The 19,382-nt window shown below is 56.0% G+C and overlaps 1 protein-coding gene across 3 annotated transcripts in view; it reads left to right on the forward strand.

Moving 5' to 3' along the window:
• Positions 1-19,382, forward strand: part of BCAR1 (BCAR1 scaffold protein, Cas family member) — a 48,939-nt gene that overhangs the window by 8,348 nt on the left and 21,209 nt on the right. Inside the window, exon 1 of one of the 3 annotated variants that reach the window (XM_074370415.1) lies at positions 5,675-5,845. The exons of 1 other annotated variant lie outside the window; for it this stretch is intronic. In XM_074370415.1, coding sequence (XP_074226516.1) covers positions 5,834-5,845 — 12 coding nt within the window. In that variant the 5' untranslated portion in view covers positions 5,675-5,833. Of the gene's footprint in view, positions 1-5,674; positions 5,846-18,107; positions 18,277-19,382 lie in introns of those variants that run through there. One more of the 3 variants, XM_074370414.1, reaches the window with a different exon arrangement.

Here is a 19,382-nt window from a genome sequence, read left to right on the forward strand (position 1 = left end):
GGGAGTTCCATCCTGTTTTCACGAGACTCAGTCTCGCCCTTTCCCAGTGCCCCTGGGGCCACCTCTTGGCCTCCAGGCAGCAGAGCTGTGATGGTGGTGGGGGCCTGGCGTGCCTGCCATGCTGAGAACCAAACTGCTGCTCAGGGGACTTGCACTGGTGATCCCAATGTGACAGCCACTGTTTAATAATTCAGAGAATGTATACTATTCAGCTGGGCAGCTTCATCCCTGGATTCAGAAACACAATGCCCTGGGGACTGTTTCCAGTGGAGAGTGAAATTCCACTTGTCACAGTCACTGAGAACACAGGCATGTTCCTGGAAGGGGCTCTGGTCTCTGGGTGTTTACAAACATCCTAGAAGACCAGGAGGCCCACGGCCAGATCCCTGGGAGCTGAGGTGGGGGCCTGTGGTTCTGCCCAGCTCAGGTGTACGCTGCTGGGGGCCCCTGCTCAGAGGAGATGGGCTGCATGGAGCCTGTTCGGGGTGGCCTGTATTTTTTAGACCTTGGCAATTGCATTTTCCCCTCAAAAGGTGTTCTGAAAAAAATTAAAAATTACACTTCAAAACATTTTCTAAGTGCAATAAGGCAGACACAAAAGAATCAATATTTTATTATTGAATTTATATGCAATACTAGAACAGGCAAATTCATAGAGATAGAAAGAGTGGTGGTTTCCAGGGACTGGGGGCAGCGGGGAGAGGGAGTTAATGTTTAATGGGGACAGAGTTTGTTTGGGATGATGAGAAAGTTCTGGAAATGGATAATGGTAATGGTTACACATGGTGAATGTACTTCATGCCACTGAATTGTACGCTTAAAAAGAGTTAAAATTGTAAATTTCATGTTATGTATGTTTTACCACAATTCTAAAAAGTGTTTACTGTAAAAAAAAAATTGTACAAGTAATGAAAGTTCACTCAAGAAACGAAGAAAAATAAGCAAGCAGTCTCCTGTGAAATTCCAATTCATAAAGACAGAAGAGGCCCTACTTACTAACCAGTAGAGTACTAAGCATTGAATAGGGCTTCCCTAAATATTGTACATAATATACACAATGGTGAAAAAATATTCACAGTGGTGAAAAAAATCCTACCCTCACCCCAAGATAACCACAGCTGATATCTTAGTGTCTATCCTTCTGCACTTTTCCCAATGCAAATACAAATATGTGACTTTGTGTGAAAATAGGTTCCAACTGTACCTATTACTTGAAAGCCTATTTTCCCTCAGTTAACAGTATACTGTAAACACATTTCCATGTCATTCCGTATCATTTGCGGTGGCACCCAGGATTGGATTCTGTCCTGGGAATATTCCGCGATTTGTCTCACTGGTGCCTGTTACTGAACTTGCAAGCTGTTCCCATGTTTTTTCATAATCACAGGGAAAGGGGCAAGTTATGTCCTTGCATGTATATCTTTGGCTACTTGTGAGTGTATTTTTTAGGATAAATTCCTGGAATTTCTAGGTCAAAGGGGCCCTGTCTGTTAGGGGTTTTTGCCAGACTGCATGCTGGAGCCACACATCACTTAGAGCTGTTCTCATTAACAGCGAGAGATGTCGCTTGAACTGAGTGAGAGGATTCTAGGCTGGCCAAACACAGCCATGGCAGAAGTTCAGCTGTAGTGTCCAGTGGGTGAACAGTTTTGGGGGGCCCTGGATCCCCCCATACACATCTGAATCCCCAGATTCTATGACTAGGTTACCTTACAAGGAAAAAGGTGCTTTGCAGGTGTGATTAAATTAAGGACTGTTGGATGGAGAGATTTTCCTGGATTACCTGAGTGGGCCCAATGTAATCACAATTCTTGTAAGATGGAGTCAGGAGAACCAGAGTCAGAGAAGGGGGTGTGATGACAGAGCAGAGGTGGAAGTGTTATGGGGCCACTAGCTGGGGAATGCAGGTGGCCTCCAGAAGCTGAAAAGGCAAGGAAAGGGATTCTCCCTAGAGCCTCCAGAAGGAATGCAAACCTGCCAACCCATTCTGGACTTCTGACTTCCAGAATTCAGGATACTAAATTCATGTCATTTTAGGCCACTAAGTTTGGGGTAATTTGTTATAGCAGCAATAAGAAACGAATACAGCTCCCTCCTGCTACCAGGTCCTGAAGCCTCATTGTCTAAGGCATGAGGGTCTCCCTCTGCACCCAGCAGTCTGATGACCTGAACATCACCGTCTCCCCTAACCAGAGACACCCCAGGCAGAGCACACCCAAGGTTCTGTGCAGGGGGGCAGACAAGAAAGTGTGCTGCCCCAGACCCTAGGGCCCCTCTTTGACCAGATTGTGAAGTTACCATCAAGGATGTTAGAAACTGGAATTGCTGAAGGTCATTGGGTAAGTGTGAGGTGGTGCCAGTACCGAACCTCAAGGTCTAGCCTGCCCAGTGAGTTCCCCATCCTCTCCACTAAGCTGAGCTGCTGTTCCTGAGCCAGTGTGACTTGCCTTCCTGGGGAGAAGTAGTCATTCACACTTTAGAGTAAGACTGGACATCTGGCTCTGTGTACTCCCCCACCTGTCGATGTGGTATTATTACAGAGTAGCAGAGTTCAACTCTCATGTTGAAAACCAGGCTTTGGGTGGGTAGTTCCCATTCTCATCCACTCTAGGGCTCACAAGGTACCATCGGCCACCCCCAACCCTGAAGTTTTCCTCTAGGCCTCCCCCCAAAAATTCAGTTCTTTCCCTCCATAAGGAGTCGCTTAACCACTCCTGGCTCATGCCTTTAGCAATGATGGTCTCTGCTGTTCATAAGGATTCTGTGTCAGGCCCTGTGCCCTGAACTTTACCTGAGCCATTCAATAAAGTCCTCTCAATCATCCAGAGAATATTATCCTTCCATTTCACAGATAAGGAAACTGAACCCCAGCATGTTAACTCATATGAACAAGATCATTCAGCTGCAAATAGTGGAACAGGAGATCTGAATAGAGCGTGGGCATTAGTTAATAAGGATGTAATGGTTCGTCAGTAGTGACATGCACCATGCTAATGTAGAATTATTACACAGTGCCTCCAAAGGCTTACTACCCTCTCCTGCACCACGGGCTCCTCTGCCAGAGGAGTCCCCCGTTACCCTGGGGGACCAGGGGAGAAGGAGCCACCTCCCAGGCCTTGGCCCTCTAGACTCAGCAAAGCCCAAGAGACAGAGGCCGGGTTTTGGTGTCCAAAGCTTGTCTCTGCCCAGATTTACTCTGTGACCATGTCCAGATCCCCTTCCCCCTCAGTGCTAGGAACAAAAATAACCTCAGTCTCCCTGGGGTCCTGGTCAGCCCTTGAGGACCCTCCCAGGGGGCCAGCACCTGCTCAGGCAGCCCAGCTGTTGCTTGTGGTGCGAACTGTTAGTCATGAGTCCCTCAGAGCCCGTTCTCTGTAGGAGAGAGTCATCCTGGGACCATTTGCCTGCTGAGTAGAGGGGGATGCTTGGCAGTGGTGAGGGAAGAGCATCTTCTGTTTTTCTCACAGACACCTGGTCATGCTGGGGACAAAGCTCAGTGCCCTGGTGGGGCTCCTCTGGCTGCCACACACCCCACACCCAAGGCCCTGGGTCCCTGCCTCAGAGTGAGTGAGGGTCTGGCTGAGGGATCCCTCTTCCTGCGCTAAGGGGTGAGTCAGTGAGTCAGTGTAGGGGGTCAGTTGCAGGCAAGGACTAGATGGTTTGGAGGTCGTGACCCCAGCTGCACCCCTCCCTGGGTTCCCATTTTCCTGTACTCAGGGGTGTAGGAGGGGTCTTTCCCCATTGCTCACCCATCTCTGGCCAGGGCTCCAAGAGATGGGGCCAATGCCAGAGGAGGCAGGAACACTGGGTGATAAGAATCAGCCAAAGGAGGAGAGAAAGAAGGGGTGGAGCCTGGTCTCCATGAGGAAGACTCAGTGAGGGAAGGGGCCAGGGTTGCAGAGGGGGGCCTCTGAGACAGTAGGCGTGTATGGCCGGGAGCCCAGGCACCAGGCTGAGCTGCTGCTCCCAGTTCAGGAGCCCCCGTGCCAGCTGGATGCGGGCGGGTGGGCACGGGCAGGGCTGCCTGCCAGACACACACAGAGGGCCCTTTGAGGGGGTGGCAGCTGTCAGCCCAGAACCCCCTCTGCTTGCTGTGGCCCTGCCTGCCCCCTCCAACAATGCCTTACCGAGCACTGGGCTAGGGGAACTAAGGTGCACAACTGGGAGCCCCACTCAAGAGGTCAAGGGGGGCAACCCTGCTCAGCTGGAGCAGGGAAGGATCCCGACTCATCAGTCCTAGAACTGGGACCGGGGTCTGGTGACAGCCCTCAATTTCCTCCTTTCTTGCATTTCTATTACTCTCTCATTGTTGATGGGCACGGTTAGGACTCTCCCCAGGACCCTCTGGGAGAAAGTCCAAGGCAGCCCCACCCCTTCGGGAAGAAGGCTGGAAAGCCTTCTAAACCCCAATGGATGACCTGCTAATGGGGGATTTTGAGATGTGGGAGCTGGGGGCCAGATCTGGGGCTCTGAGGAAGCCCACCTGCCACCCGTCACTGCTTCTTCCCTCTGCTCAATCACCTTGCACCTCCTGGCACCTCACACCTAGCAGACCAAAGAGCCTGTCTCCCTGGGCACCTGCCCCTACAGATTTCCTAGGGGGCTGGCGCTCTCTGTCTGTCCCCCAGTTTCCCCCATGAGCTGCAACTGCTGCCGACCAGCCTCATGGAACAAGCTCTGTCTTTTCTCCCTGGACACTGCCATGGCCCCTGGAACCCTGGTCTGGGTGCTCACTCATCCTCCCTGGGCAGTACAGTCATTTAGTCATTTCTTTCCTGCAGCTTAGCCCAGGAAGGGCCCCCAGGGAGACAGTCTGTATGTGTTGGGCTGCAGAACAGAGTGGTCAGACCCCTGGTACTGCTTTCTGCTAGCTGAGGGATCCTAGAGCCTCAGTCTGTTAAAAGTAGCATGGGAACAGCAAGCCCTACCTGGCAGGGGGTGGGCAATTAGGATGCACAGGTATATGTCCAGTGCTTGGATACCATGTCAGATGTGGAACAGCTGAAGAAATTGGGGATTTAACCGGAGAAAAGGAAGGCTCAGGCCCTGGAATGCCTGTCTTTCAGTGTCTGAAGGCTGCTCCCTGGTGCAGGGACAGCCTGGCTGTGGATAGCCCTTGAGTGGGGATTACCGGGAGACAGGATGCTTCCTAAAAGCCAGTCCAGCTCTGTCAGGGTTCCCTGACAATGAGCCAGGCTGTTCCCGGGGAGTCGGGAGCTCCCCATCTCCGAGGAGGAGCAGTCGGGGAACGCAGAGCAGACAGAGGAGCCTTGGGCAGAGCCGCGTGGCGGCGGGTACCAGGGGTCTCCGGGCTTTCAGCTGGGGGAGTGGGAAGTGTTTCGAGGAGCCCTGCTCAGCTGACTCGCAATTGCCCTCAGACACAGGGACTGGGAGCCCAGCCAAACCACAGGGTAGGCGCCCAGCACCCTGGTCTGGGTAACGTGGGGGTGGGGATGGGGGCCTTGGCTTCCAGACCCAGAGGGCGCACAGGAGATGATGCGACTCGAGGTGGCTCCTGCAGGATGGGTAAGGTGTGGCGACCAAGCCTCGTCGCCGCTTTGGGCCGACAGAAAAATGCCGCGGTCCGGGGTCCTCGCCTTTAACACCGCCCCCGGCGGAGGAGACGGGAGGGGGAGGGGCGGCGTGGGGGCGGCGCATGCGCGACGCGGGCTGGCGCTGCTGGACTGTCCGGCCGCCGGGAGCGCGCAGGACCCCGCGGGGAGCCCCGAGAGCGCTGGAACCCCGCGCCTGGGGGCTCTGAGCGGCGCGGCGGACCGGAGCTCCCAGCCTACCGGCGCCGCTGCCCTCCTGGGCCCCGGGAGCGGCGGCCAAAATGTCCGTGCCGGTGAGTACCGACTAGCCGGCCAGGACTCCGGCTCCACTGCCCCGGGCCGGGCCTGCGACCTCGCGCTGCCCGCTGCAGGCCTAATGCCGCCAGGCCTCCGGGCTGGGGGTCGCCCTTCCTGGGCCTTCTCGGGTCGGGGGATGGGGCAGCCTGGGGGCGTCTCCCCGAAGCCGGCCTCTCTGCCTCCGCCCTTCTGTCCATCCTCCCCTTGGAGAGCCCGGTCGGGCTGGGGTCCGTGCTGTCCCCCAGGACGGCCAGACCCCGTGGGGAGAGATCTGTGTCGCTCCCCGGGAACTCCCTCTCCAGGTTGGCTGGGCCGGGTGAGGAGGTGGGGGTCTGTGTTGTCCCCCTGGGAACCACCTGAGACATCTGCCCTGTTGTGGTCCAGGGACCTCACCAGGATAGCCAGGCCTGGAGCCAGGTCTGTACCTCTCTCGAGACCCAGACACCCCTCCCCCAGAACGACTTGGTCCGGTGGGGGATCTGCGCCTACCTCCCAGAACCGGCGGATGCACTCACTTTCCCGGGAAGTTTGCCTCTGCCGCTGAACCTTCACCCAGCCCTTCCCCACCCAGGGTACAGGGCCCTGTCTTTTCTTCCCTCCTAGCCATGGGGACTTCTCTTATCACCTGACACCCCCTCCTCCTTGCCCGGCAGGCACACTTGGGCACCCCTCAAGGCTCCACACTGAGCGCTGCCTCCTGAGGGTGGCAAGTGATCCTGGCCATCCCTGGTCACCAGGCCTCAGGTGCAGGCCCCCCGCCCGCTTTACAGATGCACAGACTGAGGTGGGGGCTGACACCCTGCTTCCTTCGTGGAGGGGGCGCCTTCTGCTGGAAAGCTGTGGCCTCCAGCCATTGTTTCTCTGCTGAGTTACGGGCTTTCCCTCTGACAGGAAGAGGCAGTGGCCTGAAGGGCCTGTCCATCTGGCCTGTTTCTGGGACTGCTCCTCACCTGGCAGACCCCATCCTTACGGTGAAGCAGATAGTTTGGGATTCCTGGCAGGGCAAGTGGCCTTTTAATTAACCACCATAGAGTGTGTGGAGATTACTGGAGGGTAGATGCTGTGTAAGTGCAAAGCATTGTTATTATGGAATTAAAGATCCCAGCTCCTGCCCACCTCCAGAAGCGGTAATGCAGAGTTACAGATGAAAAAATTAGGGCTTCCAGACCGTGCTGATGTGAACCCTCCAACCCCCATCTGCTCTCGTTCAGAGCATAATCGCCTCATGTAAAAGAAAGAAAGAAAGAAAGAAAGAAAGAAAGAAAGAAAGAAAGAAAGAAAGAAAGAAAGAAAGAAAGAAAGACAGACAGAAAATGCCTGCCAAGCCCTTCTCCTACTCTGCTTTCCTGCAAAGCGCTGCATCTTTTCTGCCTCAGGGCATCAAGGGATCTGCCCTGATGCTGTGGGCACTGGCCGGAAGGAAGAGGGAGACCATCTGAGCTTCCTTGAGGGCCTGGGTCTCCAGGACAGTAGTGAACAGGGAATATGACTCAGGCCACATCAGAGCCTGGACAGCCTCAGTTTGGGTAGTCTGCACTTGGTTTAGTGTAGCTGTCCTCAGTCACAGCAGAGGTCTGGATACCGAGCCTGGAATAGTACCCAGACCTCCTGCCTTACAGCACTTTGGGCAGCCTTCCTGGGCTCTGGGCCTCAGTGGCCCTGTCTGTACTAAGAAGAGATGGTAGGAGGTGGAGGGTCTGCATGTGACTTGGACAGACAGGGGCTGCTGTGGAGACCTGCAGACGAGGTCTGCTTGGTCTAGCCACACCATTGCCAACTCTAAGTCGCTTTCTACCCTCTCGCCTGCAGTCACAACCCTCCGGGATTCTGCAGGCGGCAGTTGGGGGTCTCACTGTCAGATCACCCTGGCTTTCTCCTGGGACCTTGGGTGATGAGGGAGCTGGTGGCACCAGGAGGAGAAGTTCATTTTTGGAGCAGCCGTGAAATGTTCAGTAAATTGCTTTCATGTGCTGGCGAGTGGTGAGGCCCTCAGAGGCTTCCAGGCCAGCCTCCCACTCAAGCCGTGCTCTGGGAACCCAGAATGGTGACTGCCCATGTGGTGCTTACGGACACTTTTGGGTTTTAAGCACACCCGTTCATTTGGACAGTCTTTTCCTGGATGGAGCTGACGCAGGCACTTTGGCCCACAGAAATTACAGGATGCTTCAGAATGGGATGGGAGGCAATGGGGTGGAGAGGGGAAGAAGAGGCTGAGACTGGCCAGGTTGGGCCAGGAGTGAACTCCTGAGTGTTAGAGCTGGGGGACCCTCCAGGGATCAGCTGGTCGCATTCTGTCATTTGACCCACCTGGGTTCTGGAGCCCAGAGAAGGAAGGGTTCTCTTGACTCCCCACTCAGTGCTCCTCCCTCTGCCCTGAGCTGTCAGTAGTGTTCACGCAGTACCTGCAGATGCACTTCCTGGCTGTTTTCTGACATCTGCCTTCCTCTTGGGCATGGCCATCTGGCACCTGGACCTGTCTCTTCCCTCTGGGCAGGCAGGAAGCATTTGAAACGAAGGGAGAACAGCTCTACCACCCACCTCAGACCCTGGTGGGCATTGGCATGTTCCGTGTTGAGGAGTGACATTGTCCCCTGGCAGTGTCAGGCGAGAAGGCAGCCTCCAGCCTGTAGAGAAGTTCCCTGCTGTCCCTGCCTCTTGTTTCCTACCTGTGAAATGGGCACAGCCATTCCCACTCCTCCTCTGCTCCATTATGAGGAATGGGTCCTTTTAAGGAGTGAGGTGCTGATGTGTGTTGAGTTTGTCCTATGTACCAGGCACTGGGCTCAGGGCTTCGCGAGCTCAGGAAGGACTTATAGTCTTGCCAGGGCCACACGGCCACTGAGAGACGGAGCCAGGGTGGGAACCAAGTCTGGCAGGATCTAAAGCCAGAAAGTGAGCATGGCCTCTGTAATTGTGGGGGCTGTGGCCTGTTGAGCCATCCACAGAGGCCAAGGCTACTGAGAGACCGACCCTCTGCTTGTGGCTTTCCGAGCATGAGTTTGTGTAACCCCTTCGGTACCCTGGGAGACGAGGCAGCTGGGATTCTGGGCTGTCAGACAGCTTGCCCAGGGCTTTGCAGCCCCAGCAGTGGCTGATGGTGATCAGTGGACCAGGAGTGGCCCCTGCTTGAACCTCTGCCAGTGGTCCTGGGTCACCCTTTGTGCCTGGCTCTGTGCCAGACAGGCTGTGACAGGAGAGCTGGTCAGGGAGCTGGGAGGCTCTGCCCTGGGCTCACCACTGGCCTGGCCAGTCAAGCCAGGGACACCTGGGGCCTAGTAGAACCGGCTCAAAAGAGGACAGTGGGGAGAGGCGGTATCCAAGTCCAAAGTCCTCAGTTCAGTCTCCAAAGCACCCGGAATGCCCCTCCCACTGACCTTGGCTCTGCCTGGCCCCCCCTCTACAGGAAGTGATGTCCAACCGCTGCCTTGTCCACCCCATCACTCCTGCTCCCTCTCCAGCGCTCAGGCAGAGGGCATGGTGCCAGGAGTCCTCCAGAACCCCCCCTCTGTGATTATTGTTGGGTTTATCTGGTTGCTGTCAGGCTCCTCAGGGCAGGACCCAGGCCCACTTGGCTCCTCTCTCTCCACTGCACTGTCCCAGCCTACCCTGGTCACCTGCTGAGGAAGTGGCCCTGGGAGCACTAAGAAGCACCCCCAGACAAGGTGTCCCTGTGCAGAGAGCCTGTGTCTCAGCCGCTGTCCTGGAAGCCTTGTTAGGGGCTGAGTGGGTTCCCAAAGAGGCTGCTTCTGGGTGGGGAAAATGTTTGGTGGGTCGAGAGCAAGGGCTCCAGACTGAAAGGTGTTGCTTGTCTATTCCTTGAGTAAGTTACTGAACCTCTGTGAGCCTGTGTCCTCATCTGTATTATGCAGATGTTAACAGCACTGAGCTCTTGGGGTCTTATGAGAACTTGGTGAGGTTTACGGGAAGCTCTTAGTAAGAGGCTAATAAGTCATAGTAACTATTGTTGTTGAAGTTATTATCTTTATCCTGCCACTGTTGACTGGTGCAGTGGCCAAGACCCACTCCTGGCTCCTGCACCCTTAGCTTGGGGAGAGGTGATCAGACCCCTGCCCCCACAATTCTCCATGACCTGCCCAGTCTGCCTCCAGTCACCCTTTTTTTATGGTCAGTTCCTGCCAGGGCCTTAGTGATGGGATGACCCTAGCCCCTTCTCTGCCTGCCTGCAGGACCCCTGCCCCTTGAGCCTTGAATGGACAAGTACTTGTCCTCACCCCACAGACAGAGTGGCCTCCAATGAGGTCAGCTGGATGCCCTGCCCTGAGTGCCCCCAGGAGTGGGTGCACAGTCACAGGCAGTGGAAGCTATTGGGGCATTGGGTGCAAGCCTGACTTCAGATGTGGTCAGCAGCAGCCTGGTCAGCAAGGGATGGGCAGGGCCCTGGGAGGGAAGGAGAGCACCACTGAGGTGAGTCCTGGCACCTTATGGAAGGGGGCTCAAGCCTGTGGGTGAGGCAGGTGGGCCACAAGGTTGTGAGGGTGGCACCTCCTGACCCCCACGTCCCATGGCCTGGCATGAGGCTGTGCTCCCTGTGGTTGGCTGCACCTACCCTCCTGTCTGTCCCTCTCTGTGCTCATCTTCACCTCCCCAGCCTCTGACTTGGTTTCATCACAGCTGCTTGCTTTGTTTACATCCTAGTCAAACCCTATTGTTTCTCTGGCTTACTCTTAGTTTGCTGGGCCATTGTCTCCATCTCTGCAAGAAAAAGAGCTGGGGACAGGTTGGGGACCTCGGTGGAGGTGGCGATGGATGCCCGCTCTGGCAGGAGAGGTGGTCACAAGTTGCAGCTCTAAAGTTAATTCCTTTTCTAAGGGGAATTAGAGGCTAAAGGGCTTTTCAGTACTTTATTATTTAAGTCCTGCCAAATTTCAATAAGGATTTGAAGCAGATTATAGTGAGAGACACAAAGAGTCTGGGATGATCAAAAGATGTAATGTATGGGGAAGGTAGGCATACAAATTTACCTTCAAGCTCCCTGACAGCCAGGTCAAAAAGAGTAACAACACAGTGGGTTTAGGATTCCAATACCTATTTTTGATATTCCTAATGCTATATATTTTTTCCTTTGTTGTTGTTGTTGGGTTTTTTTTTTTTTTTAATGGAGGTACTGGGGATTGAACCCAGGACTTCGTTCATGCTAAGCTTGCACTTTACCACTGAGCTGTTAAATACCTCCCCCCTCTGTGCTTTGTTTTATATTTACTAGTTGACTCTTCTATTGAGGTAGATTTGATATGCAGTGAAATGGACAGATGTTAGGTATACAGTTGGATGAGTTTTGACTAATGTAGACCCCACGTAACCATCAATCATATCAAGATAATGAACCTCTCCATCACCTTAGGAATTTTGCAAGTGCCCCCTTTATAGTCAAGTGTGCCCCACTCCACGAAAGGTGGCCAACATTCTGATTTCTCTCATCATGGCTTAGTTTTGCCTGTTTTTAAACTTAATGTAAGTAAGTAAATAGTATATACTCTTTGGGGCCTGGCTTCTTTCATTCAGCATAATGGTTTTGAAATTTTCATCTACGTGGTGAGTATCAATAGTTCTTTTTTCATTGCTGTGCTGGGTAGTGTTTCACTTTTGACTATGAATTTATGTACTTACCCATTCTCTTGCTGATGAATATGTGTCTCTAGTCTTTGTGTGCTGTGTATTTTTAATGCTGGAACACTGGCGTCGGTGGTGGTGTAATACCCTATTTCAGTATTTTATACAACTTGATGTCCAATCTGGTGGGCCTTGATGCGTGCCCAGAGAGCTGTCTGGGCCCCCAAATCCTGGGTTCCCCAGACTTACGTGATTAATCAGAGTGATGTGACCACCCGCCTACTTGTTCACAGCCCTCCCCAGATATCCAGGGTCAGAATTCCCTCTTCCCAGGTTGCTCATGAGGTGAAGCATCTTAAGTTTTGGGTCAGCTGTGTTTCTCCCAGGCCCTTGTCCCATCCAGAGGAGCTGGTGGGGAGAGGCTTCTAGGAGAGGTAGGAGAGGATGGAGCCTTTCTTGGGAGCTGACCCTATCTCTCTACCCTCCCTGGTCTGGACAGATTCCTGGGCTCCCTTCTTTGTCCCTGGCTGCCCACCAGGACACCCCACCAAGCAGGAACTCCTGGCTGCTCTCACTTCAACTCTGGGAGCCCCCAGCCCCAAGAACACCCCACCACTGAAGAAGCTGAGGCGGGGGAGGAGTTGCTTGAGTGCCACTCCCTGCATCCCTAACACCTCCTTGCTCCACTCTTCACACCAAGGGAGTTGGCATGTCTGTGTGATTTCTAAAAATCTTTACTGTTATTTTTTCTGCGTAAAGAGCCTTAGGAAAAGATTCACACATCAGCTCAAATGCCACCTCCTCAGAGAGGAGCTCCCACGCACCTTGTATAAAGTAGCCCCTGCCACCACTCTGCTGTCTGCTTCATTCTCCCTCAGAGCTCTTATCACCACAGATGTTCACATGTTTGTCTGTTTGTCAGTCCCCCCACCCCCTGCTGCACACCCTGGAGCATAAGTTCCCTGAGGACATGGACATGTCTTCCCGGCAGCAGTACCCTAGCGGGGAGTGGGTGCTGTAACATGTGTAGTGACAGGACCCCATCACCAGCCACTCCCCACTCCAAGGGGAGACCCTGTCCGCCTCCCAGCCCCAGCGTTGGCTGTGGATTTGGAGGCAACAGGGCTTCACAGAAAGATTTTTGCCGCAGAGTCTCAGTCGAGGTTCAGGTTTTGTTTCTCTTGCTGTTCAGGGGCTGGGGAAGCTCGGGGCACTTGAACAGGGGCTGGGAGAGCACACTGAAGTGCACTTGTGCAGAGGTGCTGGCCCTGGTGGGGCGTTGTGTGAGTGTGCTGCTGAAATGGGGTGCCCTGTGCTCTGCAGCCTGCCGGTGCCTGCATCCTCCTGGCCTGGTGATGGGCAGGGCTCCTGGCAGTGGTTACATTGAACAGATGACTAACCAAGGCTCTGAAAGATGCAGTGACCACTGAGGGTCCTATGCCAGGTGGAATCATTAATGGTCCCTCCTCCTGTCCTTGTAGGCTAAACCTGGGCAAGGACTTGGGCCTGGGTCTCCTGGGGTACATGGAGACTTTCTCTGTAGGTTGGAGCAGGCTTAGATGGGATGCCCACAGTGCAATCCAAGGAGGGAGAAAAAGCAGCCCTTTCTTGGTGGTGGCTGTAGCTGTGCTTTCTGTATATCCACTCCTTCCTGTACTGCCCCCCACCCCACTGTCCCCAGAGCCCGCAGTGTCCCCTCCTGTGACCCCACTGGTTCCCTGACCCCAGCTGAGTGCTTGGGCAACACTGTGCTGCCCCTCTGGAGGTCTCTGAATGTGAGCACCTGTGCTCCTGTGGAAGCAGGCTGGGGGGCAGCAGTTGGCACGTGAAGTTGTCCTCATATGCTGGGGCTGGTTGCCATGGGGAGAGGCGGGAGCAGATGGTGGGCTGGGGCTGCTTCTTGACCACACCCTTGTCCCTGCCTGCCCAGGCTGTCAGCCAGAGCTGGGCCGCTTTCTCTCTGAGGACAGGGTCTTGTCCCCATGCCCTTCCTTCCCCCACTCCCGTTTCCTCCCTCAGGCAGTGTTGAGGGGCTGCTGTGGGGTGAGGACACAGGGTGTGGTGTCCCAGTGCCTGCCACACACACACACACACACACACACACACACACACACACACACACAGCCTCGTTGTAGGTCCAAGTCCTCGCCTACCTGCCAGGAGTGTGGTGGTTCTCATAGGCACACAGGGAGGTAGAAGAGAGAAGTGTAGAAGAGAAGGGGGTACTCAGGCCATGGAGGTCAGGACCCTGGGCTGAGGCGAAGAGCCCCTGGGATGTGTTCCAGGGCCCAGCCCTGCGCACGCTTCTTCAGCCTTGTCAGCAGAGACCCTCTCTGAAGCAGGCACCTACCCACAGGTGCCTCTGCTGCTCTTTAATTTTCAAATTAGAAAAGCTGTTAAAAGAATTAGGAGAGTGTGCTGCTCCTTCCAGTTACTGCCCTTGGAAGAGCCAGAGGGGGAGAGGAGGGAGCTGCGGGAAGGTGGGGACACAGGGATTGGTGGGATCCAGGCCTGTCTGCCTCCCTCCCCCATTACTTGGCACTGCCCCTGCACGTTTGGTCCTGGTCCTGTCCCTGCATCCAGGTCTCTGGAGGCTTGCCTGGGGCGATGCTAAAGGGAATCTCAGGCTAGGGGCCAAAGCCCACCTCCCTATAGTCATAGTCACCACCGTAATGACAGATGGATTGCCTGGATGGTTACTCCACCCTCAGAGAGCAGAGGGGGATGGGAAAACTCTATCACTCCAACACCCGCCCTAAGAGTGCAGGCTCTGCTCTGTCTGGGATCAACTGGGGTGCTTTTCAGCGGGAACACGCCTGGGTAGCCAGGTTACCGTTGTAGCTGTCACTTCCTGGAGGTGTGACCTGGGCAAGGCACTGCCCCTTTCTTAGCCTCTGGGTGGTGGTAGTTCTGTCCTGGCCCCAGGACAGCAGTGAGGACTCACTGACACCAGATATGTGGGGTGTGCCTATGTGACAGTGATTCTTGATGCAGCCAGGCTCACTTCTTCTCCAGGCCATCCACAGGAGTCCCTCCACCTTTGCCCAGGCAGGGCTGGCGCCAGCTTGCAGGCTGCCTTTGAGCTTGCCAGTGTGAGTGGCAAGCTCATGGGCAAGGCAACAACACCCATAGCCCTCCAGATACATCATTTCTTCCTGTCCCTGGGGCTGGCAGCACTCACCTCCGGCCTCAGGAAATCCTTTCCTGCTGCTGCTCCCAGAGCCGGCCATCAGCTGAACCATCCAGCCACCCTCTGTGCTTCTGGGTAAACCAGGGCTTTAGAAGGGGAAGGGGGCTGCCTGAGTCACACTGTGCAAGCCATTTTAGCCCACTCCTTTCAGTGGTCACCAGCATTTTCTTGTGTGCTTTTGGTCTTTGAAAGTGGCCATCTTAATAGCTGCACAGTATTCTATTGAGAGTCTCTGGTTGCCTGACCAATCCCCTATAGTTGGGCATTTAGGTAATGCCCCCTCTTTGTTTGCTGTTATAAATGCTGCCACAGACATTGTTGGGGCTAAAGCAAGAATAGTTCTTTGTACAGTGGGTCTGACCTAAAGAATAAGACCCAAAAAGCCCAGAGAGCAGGAGCCGGGTCCCAGGCTTCTCCTAACTTAGGGCCTGGGATCAGTAGCAGCCCTCACCTCAGTGGACACTTCAGTGGGCAGATGAGGACCAGTGTCCCCATGTGCAGGGCCCACCATCGTCCCTGTACAGACAGCTACTCCCCCCAGGCCCTGAGGGGAGGGGTTGGTGACATCCCCTCTCAGCCTGTGAGTTCATCCTCAGCCTGGCCAGGAGGTGCCTGGCCACTCCTGGGATGACCAACATTGGTCTGGGAGACTCCGTCCAGCAACGCCTTCTCCAGGCCTCTCCTTCCTGCCTCACAGTCCCTTGCGCTATGTGCGGCTGTACCTTAGTGTTCAACTCTGTAATGTTTGGGGGGGGGGTTGCTTGGGCCTCGAATGCCTGTTCTTTGGAGTCTCTGAGTGTGGTAGGGTCCTTGGGTTTCCTGAGCGTCCCTGACCCTTGATTCCCTCTCAGCCCTGTCCTGAAGGTGCTGCAGGGGAGTCAGGGTGGACTGCAGTCTAGCAGCCCCATCGTCCTTTCTGTGACCATCAGCTCTGTTCCTTCTGTGGCCAAAGTCAGTGGGATGGGGCAAGGGGTGATAAACTGGGTCTCAGCCTCTTCATCTGAAAAATAGGGCTAATCGTGAAGCCTGTTTCGCAGGATCACGGTGGGCATGAATGAGCATGTGGTCATGGAGACATTGTCCAAGGGGTGGCATGGACATTGTCCTGGGAACTGTGTCACTTGGCAGTTGGCCTGGGAGGGCCCACCCCCCCCATATACCCCAGCCAGAGCTTGCCCAGTGGGTGCCCCTCCCCACCCACCCACTGGCTGGCCTGGGAGGAGGCATTCCTTTCCCCCTCCAATACCTTCTTTCCAGCACAGTGGGGCACAGATCCTGGGGCCTTGATTCCAAAGCGGAAATGCCATTCTGGGAGGCACGTCTTGGGGGGGTGGGGAGTTTAAGTGGAAAAGGAGCAAATTTTTGAAATGCCTGTGCCTGAGCTGGGTTCTCCTCCCCCTACTGCCTGCCCACTTGAGCTGCCCCGCCCCCAGCACTGCTTTAATCCAGTCCCAGAGCAGGAGGGTCTCCCTAGGTCCCAGGCGGCCGCCTCCTCTCTCCCAAGTACAGTTAGGACTAAGGCCAGCCCTTGAAGGGCCAGGCCTTTTGTGTCCCTGCCCATCGCTGCATAGATCTCCTGCTGTCTGGCTGTGAAGCCTGGTCCCGACCCCTCTCCCCACTAGAGTGGAGAACTGCGGAAAACCTAAGGACTCCTCCAGCCCCCAGCATGGACAGATGCTCATGCATGGCCCCGCTGGTTCTGATCTGCTTCCTGGGAACCTGGGGTAACAGCAAGGCTGTGGACAGGATCAGAGTTTAGGAGGGCCAGGCCCAGTTTCCTTTCTGACTTTGGGGCACAGCCTTGGGAACAAGCAGGAGGGGATGCTCTGGGTTGTGTTCCTCTGAGAGCTGGCTCCTCTTCTATGGGGAAGTGGGCTGTTTTGAAGGTGACAGGGGTGGGGGAGGGTCCCATCTTGAGGAGGGCAGAGGGTGGCAGCTAGTTGTTCTGTTCATTTTTGAGGTCTGGGTCCCACTGTGTCCAGTGGGACCTTACTCCTTACCCACACCCTATCCTCTGATTTCTGTCCAATGGTTCCCTGAGAAGCTTTGGGGTATTGCAGATGTCCAGGTCCCCTCACACCCAGTTTTTCTGGGGGAAGGGGACCTAGGAATCTGTTTTTTAACAAGCTCTGCAAGGGACCTGTGACCAGCCAGATCCAGCTTAATTTTACAGATGGGAGAGGGCCTGCCCAAGGTGGAACACCGGTAAGGGGCTGAGTTGCCCAAGCTTGGGTGTCAGGTGTAGGGGCAGCTGTGGGGCCACCTTGGGCTTGTATGTATTTTATAGGCCATGCCTGAGGGTTCTCTGCAGGGTGTGCCCCGCTGCTTCCCTGGCATTGCAAGCTGCTTGGTGGTGTCCATACACTCAGGAAGTGGCCCAAGATGTCACCTGTCCGACGATCCCAGAGAAAAGGCATGGAACTGTCCAGTTCTGGAGTTGGTTCCATCCTAGATCTCCCTGCAGACCCCTACGCAACTTTGGACCTCGCTCAAGGATTCTTGCTGAGCTGTTTCTGCTACATGGGGTGATAGTCACCAACCTGCAGCCTAGGGAGGGGGAACTCAGGAGAACCAAGGCGCCCTCCATTCAGTTTCCCCATGGTGCTGCTTCCTTCACTTTGGTTCCTGGCAACATCCTTCCCACCCCTTTGTGGCTGAAACAGAGGAGTTGTTGGGGCACTGGTGTGAGGCCTGGACAGGGCTAACTGAAGGAGCCGGGTCAGGGCAGAGCTCCTACAGCAACATGGAGATCGTGGCAGGAAACTTCAGGGAGGCTGGATTCAATTCAGCGGAGATGATGGGAGATGGCAAGCCTCTTGTCCCTGGGTGCCCCAGAGCCTCCTGCCTGCATCTAATAGATCATGATGAGCCCCAGTCCTCTGCTTCCTGGATTACAGAGATGGCTGCAGCCCCCAGCTTCCCTGCTGTGTCTTCATTTCCTGGAGCTCTTACACGGTGGGCCTGACCAGAGTCGGTGCTGTGGTCGTATTATTATTCTGCCAGCTGGAGCATGCCCCTCTAGATGAAGGTTGGAATCAGTCGGCCAGATGGATGTGCACAGAATGCCCCGGACTGGTGGGCGGGGAAAGCAGACTTGAGACTGGTGCCTCGGAGGCTGCAGCGGCCACAGAGGAGCAGGAGGGCAATCCCGGCAGTTTTCCCAGAAGGAGCCGTTTACTTAGGCCTTTGAGGAGGGGCGCGTTGTCGTTCATGGTGGAGGGCTGGGACGTGCATTTGGAGAAAAGGTGATATCTCGCATATCCCGCAGGCGCCAAAGCCCGGAGCTAGTGCGGCGGGCGGGCTCGGGTGGGGTGTGGGCGGTCTCACTGGGCGGTGCGTGCCCGCGCGCTCCCGCAGCCCCCTGTGCACCCGGGCCCCGGGGTTGGCGGCTCATTTGCATGGGGAGCCCAAGCGGCCAATGGGCGCGCGTGGCCGGGCATGCTGGGAGCCGGGCTGGGCCCGCCGGGCTGTGGCGGCGGTGGCGGGCGGGGCGAGGTGGGACCGGCTCTGGGCGGCGGCAGTGGCAGGCGTGGTGGCTGAGGCGGTTGGACCCGGACCGGGACCGGGGCGGCTTCGGGGCCCGAAGATCGCGCGGCGCAGGCGTTTCGCTGTGCGCTTCTGCAGGGAGCTGGAGCCCTAGGCCAGCCAGACACGATGAACTACTTGGTGAGTGCGGTCAGCGTGGCCAGCGTGGCCTGGGGTACACTCGCGGCGGCCGGGGTGGGGTCCGCGCGCCAGGGAGCGTGGCCGAGGTCCGCGTATCGGCTTGGAGGCGGCCAGTCTGCCCAATCCCAGTTTAATTCAGGAGGGAAGGAGTTAAGCTAGTGGTATTTCCTGCCGGACCTGCGGGTCCTGGGAACCGCGGGCCGCTGGATCCTCCGCGGGGGCGCGACCCGGCTGGGGTCCGAGGTCCTGGAATAGCCCTCTCTCGCCCTTGATTGATCAGGGCGCTCGGAAGCAAGAACTGCGGAGGATCCCAGAGCCTTCGCGTCCCGGGGGCGGTTGGAAGAATCGGACTCCGGGGCCGAGGGCCCACAGGAAAGTTCCTGGATCCGGGAAAGTTGCTGGCTGAAGGCCCGCTCTCCCCCTGCCGGCCACAGCCTACTGAGTGACCTTGGGCCTATGAGACATGTCTTGGAGCCTCAGTTTCCTCTGCTACTGAGGTCCTTTGAACCGTGAACTGCCAGGGGGCGTCAACTGCCAGGAAGCGAGGTGGTCGTCCGTCCGTGTGTTTTGGAGTGAGGACTGTACCGGCCCCCAGGCTAGGGATTGAGGGCTAGGCGAGCAACTGCACGGTGTCCGCGGAAAAGTCTGCACGGCCAGAGCACCAGTCCCAGGCCAGTTAATTATTAACCTTTGGCCAGCCCTCGCTGGATTCCGTGACCCTGGACGGGCTCTTCTCAGTTATTACCTACCCAGGTTGCAAAAACTGCCATAGGAGCTGGATTGTGGCGCGGGTGGAGCTGGGGAGGGGCGGGGCCCCGCTGCTCCTGTGTCCGCCCGGCGGCCAGCGCTCCCAGCCCCTCGTTGCTGAGCGAGGTAGAACCCAGGGCCGTGTTGAGGGAGTCTCAGAAACTGAGATTTGCTGAGGGCGTGGGTGAGGGGGTGGTCGGATGGTGTGGGTGGATTAGAGCCTCGGGAGATGCTGGGATCTAGGGGCCCTGGGATGCCGGACTAGGGGCGGTGGCCCCCTAACCCGTCTTGATAACAGGGAGTTTGCTTTCTCTGCACCCCTAGCATGAGGGTCTAGGCTGGGAGGTACCCTCTGGGTT

This window comes from Camelus bactrianus, chromosome 9, assembly GCF_048773025.1.
Source record: "Camelus bactrianus isolate YW-2024 breed Bactrian camel chromosome 9, ASM4877302v1, whole genome shotgun sequence".
NCBI lineage: Eukaryota > Metazoa > Chordata > Mammalia > Artiodactyla > Camelidae > Camelus > Camelus bactrianus.